This window comes from Aythya ferina (genome assembly GCF_964211825.1).
Source record: "Aythya ferina genome assembly, chromosome: 5".
NCBI lineage: Eukaryota > Metazoa > Chordata > Aves > Anseriformes > Anatidae > Aythya > Aythya ferina.
Window position 1 is genome coordinate 30,838,157 of NC_140301.1, and position 15,835 is coordinate 30,853,991.

The 15,835-nt window shown below is 39.1% G+C and overlaps 1 protein-coding gene across 3 annotated transcripts; it reads left to right on the top strand.

Moving 5' to 3' along the window:
* Positions 1–821: 821 nt before the first annotated feature.
* Positions 822–14,504, top strand: PTGR2 (prostaglandin reductase 2). 3 transcript variants are annotated; one of them, XM_084520401.1, is made up of 11 exons: positions 822–946; positions 1,914–2,140; positions 4,635–4,703; positions 6,000–6,118; positions 7,479–7,670; positions 8,627–8,797; positions 9,750–9,959; positions 10,793–10,914; positions 11,766–11,853; positions 12,559–12,598; positions 13,809–14,504. In XM_084520401.1, exons 2-11 carry the CDS (start codon positions 2,119–2,121, stop codon positions 13,871–13,873), a joined length of 1,098 nt encoding a protein of 365 aa, XP_084376527.1. In that variant the 5' UTR covers positions 822–946; positions 1,914–2,118; the 3' UTR covers positions 13,874–14,504. The 3 variants fall into 3 exon arrangements, with proteins under 3 accessions (XP_084376527.1, XP_084376528.1, XP_084376529.1); XM_084520402.1 differs by having other exon boundaries at positions 1,914–2,015; XM_084520403.1 differs by lacking the exon at positions 1,914–2,140 and having other exon boundaries at positions 872–946.
* The last annotated feature ends 1,331 nt before the right edge of the window (positions 14,505–15,835 follow it).

Here is a 15,835-nt window from a genome sequence, read left to right on the forward strand (position 1 = left end):
TTTTTTTTTTTCTAGACCATCCCACTACCATATATGTTATTTCAACTAATATGAAACAGTGTTTTGGATGTTGTGGCGGCACAAACATAAATCATTCACTTAAGGCATATTAAAATGCCATGGTTAAAGCTGGGCCTCGTCCCAGGAAAGCCCCAGCTCTTCACTAGGTCATCCTCTTACTACAACTAGTCTTTAAGTAACGATGCCTCTTCATCATGTTAAACCTGCCTCTTTATCAGGTTAGAAATTAGGAGACATTTCTTCTCAGAGTGGTCAGGCACTGGAATGGGTTGCCCAAGGAGGTGGTGTCGCTGCCCCTGGGGGTGTTTAAGGAAGGTTGGACGTGGTGCTGAGGGACAGGGTTCAGTGGGTAGCAGTGGTGGTAGGCTTGGACCAGATGATGCCTGAGGTTTTTTCCAACCTTGATGATTCCGTGATTCACCTTATTCACACACAGCAGTGTATATATATAGTACACACAGAATTATGTTGTATACAGCCGTGACTTCACTGGCATTTTAGGCGTGGCTACGAGGCTATAAACCAGCCTTGTGTTGCACCAGTGAGCAAAATCTCACCCGCTGACACACAACGAGCGAGTGGCTCTCAGCGTTATCCTTAAAAGACAAGTTAAAAAAAAAAAAAACAAAACCCTCACAAACAGCAAGTGCCTTTCCCCTGCGCCTCAGGAGGCGAGCCAGCATCGCCTCACGCCCCCGGGCTGAGGGCGGCCAGACCCTGCACCAAACGGGACGAGGGGGCCGGGGCGCCGCCCGCCATCTTCCCGCGGCCGGGGCCGGGGCCGCGCCTCCGCCTCTCGAAAGAGCGCTCCCCGCCGGGCACGCGCCGTGCGTGTGCGCGCGCGGGAGGGCGGGACCGCGCGCGCGCGCGCCCGCCCGTTGGCCCCCACAGTGGAGGCGCCGGAGCGCGGCGGGCGCGGCTCAAGGTGAGCGCGAGCGCCGGGCGCGCGCCCGCGGGGGGCGAGGGGAGGGGGCGGGCCTGAGGGGCGCCCGAAATGGCGGCCGGGACAGCGCCTCAGGGCCGCGGGCGTCCCGTCAGGGGGCAGCGCCTCCACGCAGGTCGAAAGGGGCGTCGGGGGTCGCTCAATCGCCCGAAAGGGAGCGTGAGGCGAGCTTTGTGGAGTCAGGCCGTGGCCCAGAGTCCTGTTTTAAACTGTTTTCAGCCACTCCAACACAAGTTAATTATTAAACAAAAAAAGCAAAGTTTATACAGTCCAGCTGTGTGTAGGCATGAGTCTGTATGCCTGCTGGAGTTTTAGATCTGTACGTCAGTCAAAAGCTCAACAGTATTGGGTGTTTCTGGGAATGTCAAATAAAAAGGAAGCTGGATCAAGATCCTACTTTTTTTTTTTTTTTTTTTTTTTTTTTTTTTTTTTTTTTTTTTTTTTTTTTTTCCCAACGATTTCTTTCTTGAGGGAAAGACTGCAGCCTGAGCTCAGCCCATACTGGGTCCGTTCATGGCAGTTCATATTGAGTCTGGCTTCTACTTTTTAAAAACTTTGCTATTTAATTAAGATTGTTCTAATGTAGAACTTCTAAGTGGAGTGGTGAACAGAAAACTTTGGTGCCTAATACCATTTCCATTCTCCTCATTTTACCAGTTATAGTTACTTTTTTTTTTTTCCCCAGTCCTAAGCCACTTGTCCATCTTTTCTATCTCTGTTTTCTTGGATCCATATCCTTATCCATCATTCCCATTTTCTCCAGTCCTCTCTCTCCATTATATTTCTTCTCTACTTTGCTAGCCTTTAGTTGCCGTTCTTTTTGTTCTCGCTGATTTGTAGTGCCAGTCCTTCCTTCCTGCGTGTTCCTCATTCCGAATCATTCTTCCTTGAAATTTCTGCCTTTTTATTTATTTTTTTAACCAGCTCTTCCTTTTTTTTTTTTTACCAGAATGCACCTGGCATGGGCTTTGACAGCTTGAAAGCAGCTGAATTATTTTGGCAAAAGTATATGCAACTGAAAACAGTGTCTCGTGGGCAATCTCAGAAACAGGTAGTTCTCAGAACCAAGCCAAGGACAAACAAACCAGAGCATTTTAGTGCAAAGGAATCTATTTATCCTTTTTAAAAGGAGTTGCCATGTGTCTGTTTGCAAAATGGGAGAAGAAAGACAAGGGGGTAAGAATAACACTGGGCTAAAATGTGTTTGATAGTGCCCTGGAGGTACTGCTGTACTGCCTAATGCTCCTCTACTCAAAAAGTGGGTCAGGTGACTTTGGCATAGAAAGACGATGTTAAAACTCATGACTAATTTTTACTCCATTTGGTTTAAAGAATAAAACCAGCTCAGTCTATTTTTTTTTTTTGAAAAGCTAGAATGGTAGTACATGATTTCTTGTAGGTCTGTTTACAATTAAAAAAATAATAATCCAAAAGTGTCCTTAATATTTGCATTACACATATGTCAAAAAGGATTATCTATATGATCCAGATCTACTTTATTTCACTTAAAAAATCTGTGCTCGTTCTCCAAAAGCTTTCCTAGGTCAATGGTGCTAAAGGATGGTGCCTTTACTTATTTTCTTCATTTGCTTCCCAATTGTTTAAGATATGAAGAAAGTGTGATTGTTTTGTGTTATGTTATGCTATTGGTGTCAACATTTGCATGTGTAAGATGATTATTGACTTCCACTGTAGCGTAAGTGCAATCACATTTATAAGTAAATGTCCATCTCCAGTGTTCTATTTTACTGTGTCAGCTGTCACAGAATGAGTGGCAGTTCAGTTGCCAGCCTCTGTTTCTTTCTGTCCACCCACTCGCAGTATCTGGAAGATGTTCAGATTGAAATAGTACACAGGCTTCTCAACCAAAAGGTGTGAAAATGGCCCGGGAAATCAATAGCATTGTTGTTCCCTCAGAACTTCTGTCATTCGAAGAAGTACTCTAAACTTACATTGTGTATTTTTCCACCCTCATCTTCCTGTGCCAGGCTTCGTTGCTTTTCCTTTTTTTTAATTTGTTACTAGTTTTATTGGGCTTTTTTTTTTTTTTTCTCTCTGTAGTATAGTAGAAAGCAGATATTTCACGTATGTGTTAGGCGTAATAAAAATGCTTTTCATGATCTGTTGTTCAGATTGGGTTTTTGTCCTTGCATAATGAAGGTATTTAGTTTCAGGACAACAAAAATAGAGTCAGCCGTGCAGTTTTGAGAGTGGACTGTTCTGTAAGGCAGGAGCTGTACAGCAATTCTGCCTGTTCTGCATAGTTTATAACCGGTGGATCAAACCCTTAATACCACAGATAGATTTGAACTGAATATGAATAGTGTTTAGAGGAATGATTTGCCCAGACTTCATGTGAACTGTCACATCGCTGTTGGTTTATATTCACTGCATTCTTCACTCATTGTTTCTGCACAGAGCAATGTCATTAGTGGCCATAAACTTACCCCAAGTTCTGTATGTGCATAAATCATTTACTGGAGGGTTTTAAATTGCACTAGATACATTTGGCAGTTTATAAAATGCTCATTGAATTAGCACAGATTCTGAGATACTAAGACAATTGCTCTGAGGATAATAGCTGGACCACTTGAATGTAATTTTGTTATGCAAGTATTATCAGCTAAGCTAGTCTAAGAGGATTCAGGTACTCAACAATGCAAAATTCAACCATTTACATTCAAGTTTACTCAGAAATGACATGGAATATAAAGTTAAAATATGCAATTTGATATTTTCATGCATTATATAGCCAGATGAGGCCATTGTGAGAACGGACCTGCCCACTTCAGTGTTTTGAAGAGGAATTTAGAATTTTATTCTGAAAAATACTTTATGAAATAATTTAAAAGCAAATAACCCAGACCACACAGGAAATCTGAACATGGAAGATGGCGCTGAATGCGCAATTTACCAAAGTTTGTCCCAGGCCATCCTTCCTTCTAGGATTTTAGCTCAGTATATGCATTACAGAGATTGTATTAACTGTGTGGATATGCAGTTCACAAGTTAACTTTTCATCTGCACTTGTTTTATATGACTTTTGGGCATGAATGCTGAAGTCATTGAGGCCTGTATTTAGTCCCCTCTTTTCAAATTCACAGTGAAGCCAGTATGTGGCCTGTGCTTGGCAATTGCTTTGACAGGGTATCAGTCCACATCAGATAAATCCAACTACAATAGAGCAAAACCATTTTGTAACCCACCATGCCTTTTGGCTGAGCTATCTGAAAAGCGTGGGCTGTGGCAGAAGTCAGAAAAAACAGGTGAAATTCTGGCACTCTGTAAGTGTCTCTGCAGGATTTCACATGTAATGAAAGTGCATTTCAGATGAGCTATTGCATTTACAGTGATTTGGTGGTTTGTTCTTTCTCCTGCCATTCTCGGTGGCTGGTAATGAGGTTGCTGTTGCAACCAATTCCAGCAGAGCAGTGGATGAGCCAAGCAGTGCCTGGTGGGATGCTCCTGGCTGAGCAGATGCTGAGCTCTCCCTTACTGCTGCCTAGGGCCAGGGGGCATGTTATGTTTCCCATGGGATTTGTAAGCGGTGTCGAAACATTTGCGTTACCTAAACCCTGTCCCCGCATTTCCAGCTTGCTAAGTACTTTGCCCTATATTCTTTCTCAAGGAATTTTATGTTTCAGGACTTCAACAATGTTTTCCTTTGTAGGAACCCGGTGTGAAATTGCTGCAAAAGCAGGGATGATTATAGAAAGAGTAGTGCTGAATTCACGCCCTGGTATGTATTTCTCTGCCATCAGGGAGTGATGTGTTTGTCTTGGTTGCCTAATACTCCAAAATGCTGAGAGTAGAAAGAGAAGCTAACAAGATTTGCATATCTTAATATTGTATGCAGCAATAAACAAAGTTTACTGTGAAGTGTGTCTATTTAGTTTGTGTATAGAGGTTTCTAAACTCTTGGATGAGAAAAAAGGGATAATGCATACATAATATATGAGAGAGCCCTAAGAGTAAGAGTCAAAGTGAAGTAAGTTTTTGAGGCATTGCTTTTTAGTTCTGACATTTGTTCTTTTTGTAGAAATGACAACAGCATTTTGTAGCTGTTATTTTTTGTTCTCTTTTAAAAGTATTGAATTTTTCATCCTGCCATGCTTCAAAATGTTTGGTTTTGAAATCCACAGTTTGAGAATGTCTGCTTCCTTGCTTTCACACTTGTGTATGTCAACACAATTGTTTGAATAGTGAGTTTATAAATTGTCAGTTGCAGAAGAACCACATGTGTGTGTTAACTTTTTTTTTTGGAAGGGTTGTATGTTGCTTAATGCAAAAATAGTCATGTGAAGTAAGAACTATTGTGTATCCCAAAAACACATCTTTTCTAATGCAAATGAAATTTGACAGCAGTAGCTTTCCTTTTTAAAACATAGATGTGTGTCTGGCACATTCCTTATAGTGCCAGTGGTTCCAGCTGTGTGAGGTTTTTTATTTGTTTGGTTTTTGATTTGACTTAATTGTTCATAAAAATTATGTGCAACAAGCAGCATGGAAACTGTTGGTTCAGTGCAACAAATGCAAAAAGCTTCCTTTCAAATGGAGTAGGCTAGACTTGAGGATGTCCATATATATTCATAAGTAAAATGCACAAAATATAAATCAAAAGGTTGCTTGAAAATCAGAACAGACATGGCAAAAACAATCAGAAGAGTGGTTAGTGTGTGCCTCTGCGTGCTGAATACACTGGATGATTTGTAATTAGATAATACTTCAGTAGCCTCTGGAGTTCCTTTCTGTATAAATTAGTCCTCAATAGTCAGGAGAGGTTAAGTAAGCATTTTGGGAAACCAGAGAATTAGTCTGTTTTGGGGGTGGGTTTTCAGTTTGGGTGGTGGGAGTGCACCTGTGTAAATCTGAGCCTGTGGTACAAAACCCAACGTTTGTTGGTAGTTTTATACCTGCCTCAGCATATAAGGTAATGTATTTTAAAAAGAACCGCCTTAACAAAAAAGGCCTTCCCTAGTTATTAAGGGAAGCTCTACATTCAGTATATATTTGTTTCATTTGAAAATACTTCTAGGTAAGAATGGAGTGCCAGTGGCCGAAAACTTCCGACTGGAACAAAGTACAATACCGGACACAGTGCAAGAGGGCCAAGTACGTGTTAGAACCCTCTATCTCTCCGTGGATCCATACATGGTAGGTGATGAGCTTATGGCTAAGCCAGAATTTCCTTAGAAATTACCTTAAACTCTGTTCCTGTTGTGGTGTTTAACATCGAAGTTAACAATTGTAGAACAAATGTACCTCTGGTATAACTAAGTAATTCTGTTCATTCCACTGGAGTTATATTGGGAAGGAATTTGGAGTTAATGTGCTTGTGATATATATAGGAATATGACTTTATGGGACCAGAAAGAGACTCTGAGCCCTGATATATTGTTACAGAATTGTTTGTGTCAGTTTTATCTCAACTGTGCCTTTTGTGATGCACATTTTTTACTTTTTTTTTTTTTTTCCCCCTCATGGAAGAAAGTGTATTTCAATTGAAAGGAATGAGTTTGGAGAAGGAAGCATCTGTCATGATGAAGCAGCAGGGAGGAAGAATATGCCATGGAAAAAATTCTAGGCAAAGCATGTAAATGATTCAAGTTCAGTGTTACATAGATATTGTCAGTTTTGCTTACAGATGAAAGTCAGATTTTCTCCTTAAGTGAGTGATGACAGGGCAAAAATGTAGCAGAACTTTGTAAGCAATGGAAACAGAGAAGACTGTTGAATGGATCCATAATCAGCACTTGCACCTAATTCTGCAAAACTGTGGAAATCCAGTGTTTGGGAGAGCTGTGGATTGAAATGGAAGTGAAGGCAGGGTAGGAGGAGAACTAGACAGACCCCTGTCTATTAGTATGTAGAAGTTTGCTGTACAGAAAATGGGGATTATTTGTTCCCTACATCGATGGAGATAGTAGAAAAGAAACACTCTTAATTTCAGGTAAGTAGATTTAGTTTGGAAAGTAAGAAAAAATATAGAAATACTGAGGTAGTAACTTTGGCTATATGGAGAGATTAAAGAAAAGATTTCAAATTTCAAGATGTTTCATTAAACAGTCCTTTGTGAGGGATACTCTGAATATATTTTGTGTTCTCCAGTACATAGAGTCGGACTTAATGGTTCCTAAGTGTTTTTTTTTCTTTTTCCCAATCCTACATTTGGATGATTCATCCAGTTAAGGAATGGCATTTAGAGGATTCTCATTGGGTCCAAGCCAGTTGTCTTTGGTTACGAGACTGACTTTGAGGCAGTGTCTGTAGAATGCATTTGGCTTTGGTAACACTGCTGAAGGAGATTAAAATGATCTGTCCTTTGTACTGAGTGAACAAGAGGGGAAAGAGAGATCTAAGAGAAGATTATGAGTATTTGGGGCTTATTGAGAGATTTTTGAGTAGCCCATTGTGTTTGATGTTTTAAACATATCTCATCCCCAGCCTCATCTGAACTTCATATAATCAAACCATGTGTTGCACCAGAGCTTCTCATTAAAGCCTTGTCTTTCAGCGCTGCCGAATGAATGAAGATACAGGCTCAGATTACCTCCTGCCCTGGCAGCTGTCTGAAGTTGCTGATGGTGGGGGCATTGGGGTTGTGGAGGAGAGCAAGAATAATAACTTTGCCAAGGGAGACTATGTAACTTCCTTCAATTGGCCCTGGCAGACAGTGGCCATTCTGGATGGAAGCTTGCTACAAAAGGTAATGTAAATGTAATGCCCCAAAATCCACATTATCACCATTTTCTTTTCCTACAACTCATTTTAATTAATTAATTTATTTTTTAGTAGTTAATTATACTGTTTATTAGTCAAAATTAAGTTGGTGTTATTGAAGAAACCAGTTCTCAGAGGGTAGACGTGCTCACAGGTGGCCAAATCTGTATCAGTTTTCTCAATCGTTAACAAAGAAAAATGTGAGTGCATTTGCTGGTCATCAGGCATGACAGTATTATTTCAGTTGTTGTATTTTTAATACATTTCCGTGAAACTGCTTCTGTTAATTGATTCTGTTAGCTATCCTAATTGTAGGTAGACCTACTCCAGGTCCATGGGAATATAGTCAAAAGACATGAAAGGCTTTAGATATGTTTAATTCAATTTATTGCTCTAATGTGTTAGTGAAAGCTTCTACTTGGGATTTTACATCCAGAGAAGAAAGGATATTCAACATTAAATTGAACATAGGGAGGTAACGGTGTATTAGGTACGTTGTGTTCATCCTCAAGTAACACAGAAATAAGTTGAATAAGTTTATTGGAAATTGTACTTTTCTACTTTAAGACCCGTTGTGCCTCTGATCTGCAATCCTAATGTTTGACAATGGTGCTACTTCATCCTATATATTAACATTGGGATAGTTTACTGTTGCTGAAAACTTACCTCCCAATCACTTTTTGCTTTATGGACACTTCCATAATTTAAGCTCTTGTGAGTGCCTTTGCTTAAAAACTTTTTCTAAAACTATGTAAATATAATCTTTGTTTCATTCTGTATAAACTTGTTATTAAGGTAGAGAGTTTATAGCTAGCTTGTCCTGGCCCCTTGAGCTTGCTTTGTAAATATCCTGAGTTAGTCGTGTATCATTAGACAACCAAATAACAGCAAAACTTCACCTTAAAAAGAAATCCAACTCCACCGTGTGTTTTTGTTTTGTAGCTTGTTCCACAGCTAGTGAATGGATGTCTTTCCTACTTTCTTGGTGCAGCCGGAATTACAGGACTGACGGCCCTGCTGGGTATAAGAGAGAAAGGACACGTGACTGTAGGTGCAAATCAGACGATGGTGGTGAGTGGAGCAGCCGGTGCCTGTGGTTCTTTGGCTGGCCAGGTATGTTGGTTGAAGCCATAGAAATGATACATGCTCACTAAGTTTGTGTTCTGAAACATGCTGGTTAGTAAACATACAGATAAAATCATTATAAATATGATGAAGTATAACTCCATCGAAAGGGCCAGGTTTGCAGATCTGGCTCACACTCTTACTGAGAGAGACTGGAGGTGTGAAACTTAAGTTTCCTGCAGCTGAGATAGCAGAAAATGGTCCAAGGTAAGTAAAATAGATGTTATAAATGCATGTGTTCACTGCATGTTTATAGTCTGCCATTTGAATGGTCTTTGAGTTGACTGGTAACTTTCATTTTTTCTACCTTAGTAAATGTAGTAAACCTTCTTCATGTTGTTTTCCTTGACATTCTTTGTATTTTGAGATTTACGACCTTTTTATTCTCTCAGCTTTGCAGAACATGTTGTAGGTATGTTTGTGTGCATATACCAACATTTATATATCTATATGCACATACAAACACAACAGGTATCAAGCAAGCTTAAGACTTACTAATAAAGAGGAACTATGAAACAACTATTTGTGAGCAAATCTATAAAGAATGTATTTAACTTGGTTATTGTTCAATCTTTTCAGCCTTTTTTAGTTCTGATACTGTACTTTGTAGATGGTGATTTTATACTGTGCTTGGCTCTCCTGTACTTTCAGGCATTGGTAGTCCTACAGTCTAAAGCTCCTGCAGTCAGTGAGTTTGGAAAGACAGCATATTTCTGTTGGGATCTGCCCCTTCTCCATGTGTGAGGAGGGAATGGCAAGAGACTCTTTGCTGCTGTTGTCACATGAGATGGGAGTGTACACTAAAATTTGCCGCCTGGGTTTTAATGGGATGGGGGATAAGTGTACCATCACTTAATGTCCCCCCAGTGGCACCTTTATGCATGGGCAGACGAACAATCTAACTTCTCTTTATTGTTCTTTATTTTTTTTTAAACTGCAGATTGGCCGTCTGGAGGGCTGCTCTAGAGTGGTGGGTATTGCTGGCACAGATGAAAAGTGCTCCATTTTGGTCTCAGAAATGGGGTTTGATGCTGCTATCAATTACAAGAAAGAGAATGTGGCAGAGCAGCTACGCAAACTCTGCCCAGGTGGTGTGGATGTTTACTTTGACAATGTTGGTGGAGACATCAGCGATACAGTTATAAGCCAGGTGATTATGCCAGCTGTCAGGTTTATTCTCATTACCCTCCAAGGTCCACATGCCAGCTTTGAATTAATTCACACTGGAGACTGGCCTACAATACAGCAGAACAGGCTTTCCACTTAATTGATCTAACCCTGGTGCTGATCCTCATCCTGAGGAGAAATCAAATATTTGACATCAGTGCCTGTCACTTGGGCTAGCCTGGCAGTATAGCAATAGGGACACAATTTCTGCTTTTGATTGCCTGCTTCTTTCAGGCCAGGAGTCTTGGTAATGTTCTTACCTTCTCTTAGAAACCTTCTCTGTCAGTGCAGTAATCTTGTGTTTTGTTAGCTTTGGTTTTCTGGCTTCACAAAAGAGCAGCTCTGCTGGGCCTCCTATAGGCTCTCAACCAGCCCTCTTTCTTGTCAACTCGAAACTACAGTTTCTGTCTCATGGCAGGGAGGCCTTGGTGGCAACCCCTTCTTTGGGATCTCTAAATCACAGTCCGTATCCAATAGCTGTATCCAACTTCCTTTGTCCTACTGTTGCCCTCTCCTGAAAAAAAAGGCACATATTAAGATAACAGATTATTGTATTCCTCACATTTAATGCCTTATTAAATGCTACGTATGCTGTATAGCATTTAGTTTTCCACTATTGGCCTGCATTTATCTAGTTAAATGTTGTGACACGTTGAATGGGACTGCATGCAATTCTCCTACTCTTTTCTAGGAAATGTGACTCTCAGTAAGGACATTTGTGTGAACATTTTGCAATATATTTTAGTGCATCTCTAGAAAATGTGTTTTTTGAGACCAAGGAATGTAATTTATCTCACTTTGTGCTGTCCCAAACAGATGAATCAGAACAGCCATATCATCCTGTGTGGACAGATTTCTCAGTATAACAAAGATGTGCCTTATCCTCCCCCACTGCCTCCTGACATAGAAAAAATACAGAAAGAAAGGAACATCACAAGGTACAGTTCTCCTTCAGAACTTGCAACCAGGTTCCAGGTGGATTGCTCACATGACTTTGTGAGTCTGATGCTTGGAAGATATTTTGCAGATCCACAGTAGGCACATGTAATTAGAACAGAATGGTGCCATACTAAACGAGGAAACTGAAATCACAGTGTCACTGAATTCTTTCTTTTCATTTGCCTGTATCAGCATAAAATTGGGAAATGATATTACTACATTTTAACATACATGTAGATGTCTGATGTTGTGTTTTGTTTGTGATTGCTTAATTTAGTCCAGGAGTCTCTGAGAGATTCTTCAGGATGAGGGAAGGTGTTGCCATGGTTCTGTTCTCAGATGTTTTGCCATGTGGCATCTCTCCAAGTGTAGTGGTCCAGAGAGAAAATCAAAACATTTTTTATCAAAGTAAGGATGCAGCCGATGCAGTGACTGTATTGAAATCACATTTTTATTGTCTGGGTTTTCATTAGATAATGGGAACTTTATATACAGGTAAAACATTGAATTTTTGTTATGACTCTTGGGATCACTGGATCTCTCATGAGGGTTCAGGTGGAGCTAAGGCAGACGTGAGGAGCAAAGTCTTATGAGATTTTCCATTCAGTGCATTGTAGTACAATTTTCACAAGATTTAGTAGAAGGCAGTGGAGATTTTGGTCAATACATTGCTATAATTACTATTTTTGATGTTAATTTCTGTTTCTCTTGGTTGCTGTGGGCAGACATGACAGCAGGATATGCAAAAATCTGGATAGCCAGAAAGTTAAGTTATACTTGTCATATAGTTTCAGGTTTTGAAATATGCTTACCCATTTCTTATCTCAAGGCTCATTCCTTTCTTTCTCAGAGAACGTTTCTTGGTGTTGAACTACATGGACAAACAAGAAGCTAGTGTGCTACAGCTCTGTCAGTGGATCCAAGAGGGTAAACTGAAGGTAGGAATTTTACATATAATCTGTGGCCTTTGATATTATCTCCTCAGATTGTGGTCTGCCTACAGGAAGTCCATCTCTTACCATGCCTCAGGAATGAACAGAGATTTTCTTAAGAATGTTTAAGTGTACCTGAAAGCTTATTAGGTAGTACTCTTATAGCGGATGGCTACTGAGGATGGTGTGACTGTAGTATGACTGACATGCTGCTGCTGTCTACATTCTTTCTTTCAGCATAGGGTGCAAGTACTTTTTGACTTAAGGAATCAGGCCTTCAAAAATACTTACTTATTTAGTTAGTTTCCTGAATGCTTTCAGGGATCCTGTCTGAAATTTAGTTTCAAGCTTTGCAATCGCTATTTATTATTTTCTGACAGGTAGGTTCTTGCTATTTTTCTCATAAGGTCTTTCTAAATTAGTTTTTGATTCTTCAAGAGACAAATAAATTTCCCTAGGAAAATCCTGAGATGTGAAGTTTTGGCAGATGCACAAATGTTCCAGTTCTGATGAAAGGACTAAACTGCCTACAGGTTTATCAGAAAGTATTTGCCTCTCCCTTGATCAAAGAACCTGGCCCAAGTAGAACACTGTTCATTGTAGCAAGAGAATCTTTTAGATTTGGTGATTTCTGTGTCAGTATCCTTGAATGTTCTTAAGTAATGTTAATCTTGTTTGAAGAAAGCTAAGAGGACTTTTTTGTATTGACAGGTCAGAGAGACTGTGATAAAAGGCTTAGCAAATATCGGCGGTAAGTTTTTTTACATCATTTTCTAAAAATAAGGCTAAGTGCAATGGCAGTAGAGGTCATTTGCCAATTCAGACTTTTAAAAATCTAAAACATTTAATTATTATAATAAAAATGTATTATTTTTCACAAGGTATTAAGATGTTCTGTGAGAAAATTATTATATGTTAAAAAAAATATTGAATATAAATTTTGAGATTTTTTTCACAAGTTTTATTATTTGGGGACGGAAGTGGAGGGTTAAAGTGTAACCTGCTACCTTAGCAGTTCACAGTCATCTTGATCTTACAGATTTAATGGGCTGCCTATTTATTGGAACTTGTATGTAAGAAAAGGGTATTTTGGAAACTTCAAATTCATGCTTTAAAAAAAACTGTCTCTAACAATACTTGATACTCTATGTGCTAACAAAAAAAGAATACTGAAAGGTATTCACAAAGAAAGGGAAAGAACATCAGACATGTCCAAAAAAAGGTCAAAATTAATTTATTTGAAGCCTATACTCTCTTCCAAAAATCTGTAACAAATATGAAATACAAGGGAGTCTTGTGACTACAGTGAGACCAAGCTAGGTGACTCAGGATGTGCTGTAAGATTGCATCCCTTTCAAGTAACAGGATAGAGTATGATGTAGCCCATTTAGTCATTAGTCCAATAAGACTGAAATAGGCATTAGCCAAAACTTACGGAGTCACGTTTATTTCTAATTGTTACTACTTAGTGGTACGCATATGTATTTTGAAGGAATCTGATTAAATGCAGCAGTCGTATTTCATACTTTATTTACTCAAAAATTTGTTATTTTGCACCAACTTGTCAAATTCATTGCACTACACAGAGCATTTATAAGCCTTTTCCCTTCGCAAAAATTTGTGAAACTAACACTATTTGTGGGCTCTCTGTTCATGCCTTGTCTTTCTGTTTGGTGTTTGTATGCTTGCCACAAAAGCAACAGATGTAATCATTAAATTGTATAGGGCCAGAAAGGTAATTAAAAAATATATTTTTAATTATTACACAAAACTGCCTTTTGCAGTTTATTACAGACACTGGCATGTTTTTTGTTTTTCCTTAATTTGGCACATGGTTAAGGATAAGTATGTGGTTGCTCCTGTTTGGGGAACCGTTTAGTATGTTTCTATCATTTTGTAAAAAAAGGAGTTATTTGTCACATTTTGCTTGGCACTAACTTATTTCATTATTTCTCTTGAAGCTGCTTTCCAGTCCATGATGAATGGAGGCAACATTGGAAAACAGATCGTCTCAGTTTCGAAGTAAAAGTTATTACTTCGGGAAAAAGAATTTGATTTTATCTCTAGTAGTGAGGAAGTTTTACTTAGAGTAATTTCTACTTTATTAAAAGAAATACTAAGTTGTTCTGTATGTACTGAAAGCGAAGATTCTGGGATGCTAAGGCAGAACCCATGGTAATAAACTGAACAGAGCAGGAAACAGGAATGCAATCATTTATACTAGAAGCCAGTTATATACTTGACAATTGTCAGCTAGCAAAATTGCAAATAATTCATGGATATAATTTTGAAGTTAGATCATCTCAGGAACTATTTCCAGTAAACAATTCGTATGTAGCCATCTGGATTTGGACATCAGAATTTACTAGTGTAGATGTGTGCTATTCCTATGCTAGTTTGTCTCAGTGCCCAGGAAGTTCTCTAGGAATTTCTAATTTACTAGTATAAGCTTAGTCTGACAGTCCAGTTAATCTGGCTAATCATCTTAGAATTTAAGTGTTCTCATTTTTTCAGATAACTGCAATAAAATAATCAATTCTTAGAATTCAAGCTCTATAATGCTAAGATGCTTCCTTTTTGCCCTCTGGAACAAATATGCACTGCTTACCTTTCCCATTTCTCTGTATTTTATCATTATATACCCTATTTTCTGAGTACTTGAAGCCTAATTCATTTACAATTCCATCTGCACACCACCTGAGAATTTCATTGGAGGTATGTTCAGCTCTAGGGCTAGCTTATTTTGGTGTAACAATGCTCTTTTACCGTTGCAACGGGGAAACTTGAAAAAACTGAGTCACCATTTTCACGTTTGATTAACATAACCTCAAGCCAGATGAGAGTGATGCGACTAAGTGTGTCTTCAAGATGAAGAAGCAGAAAAAGGAACAGATGATTATCTCAAGGACATGAGAATATGTACATTTAGAAACATTGACCCATTTATTTAGTGAATAGGATCATGATGCATTTTGACTTACAGGTTTTGTTTTTAATGTTTGCCTTTAATGAGAAGTGCCTCCAAACAGCAGGGTCAGCTGAGTTGTCTGGAGGATGGATCCTCTAGATCTGCTTGAGTCACTGCCTAGGTTCAAACTAAATGGAATCCAAGAAATAGGAGAGAAACATTATCCAAGAAGTTTGGCATTAGAAATCCTTTTGCATACTGTGTAAGGTAAGACAACAGATATCAACAGTGCCTAATATAACTGTAAGCAACATGAAAAACAGTCCCTTGATTTCCCAGTGTTGAGGCTGACTCTGAAGGAAGAAAGCATTTTGCAGTGACTGGTGCTATAAACTTTGAAGAAGAGACAGACATCTGCAATATGGCATTAGATAGTCTAAAACCTTCAAGCATGTATTTTTCAACTACCCAACTACTCACTTTCAGCTAGATTCTGAACCCAGCATCAACATAACTAACTCAAGCAGCATTTACAACAGTGTCACATTAGGACAGAAACCACATTTTTTTTGTGGAATAAAATCAGTATATTAATTGTTGCCAGCAACAGGTGAATGTAATTCAATCAATTCCTGCTTATTTACTATTTATAGATGGTACTCACTCTTGAAATTTAGGCAATGCAAACTTATAAAACTTTATAATTTGTGCATATATTAAATGAGATACAGGAGAAAATACAATGATTCCGAGCACTCTCTCTTGGATTCCTGTCACATCAGCTAGATTTAACTGGGAGGGAGCTAATGGGAATAGAGCCTTTTCAAAGGGAACCAGCTGCTCTAACATATGTTGACATGCCACATCATGTCGTTTTATTGTCACCTTTTCTTCCTTCTCACATGCACATACTTCAGATTGAAACAGCATCACCCTGTAGGCTGTTCTGCAATGCACACCCTATTCTGCAGTAAAACTTCTGCCAGGCAGCAGCTTGACCTTCATGCACTTTAACACACTTATTCTTTCTGAATAAACTTCCTACACCTAAATCCTAGTTCATGCCCAAAGCAAGTATCT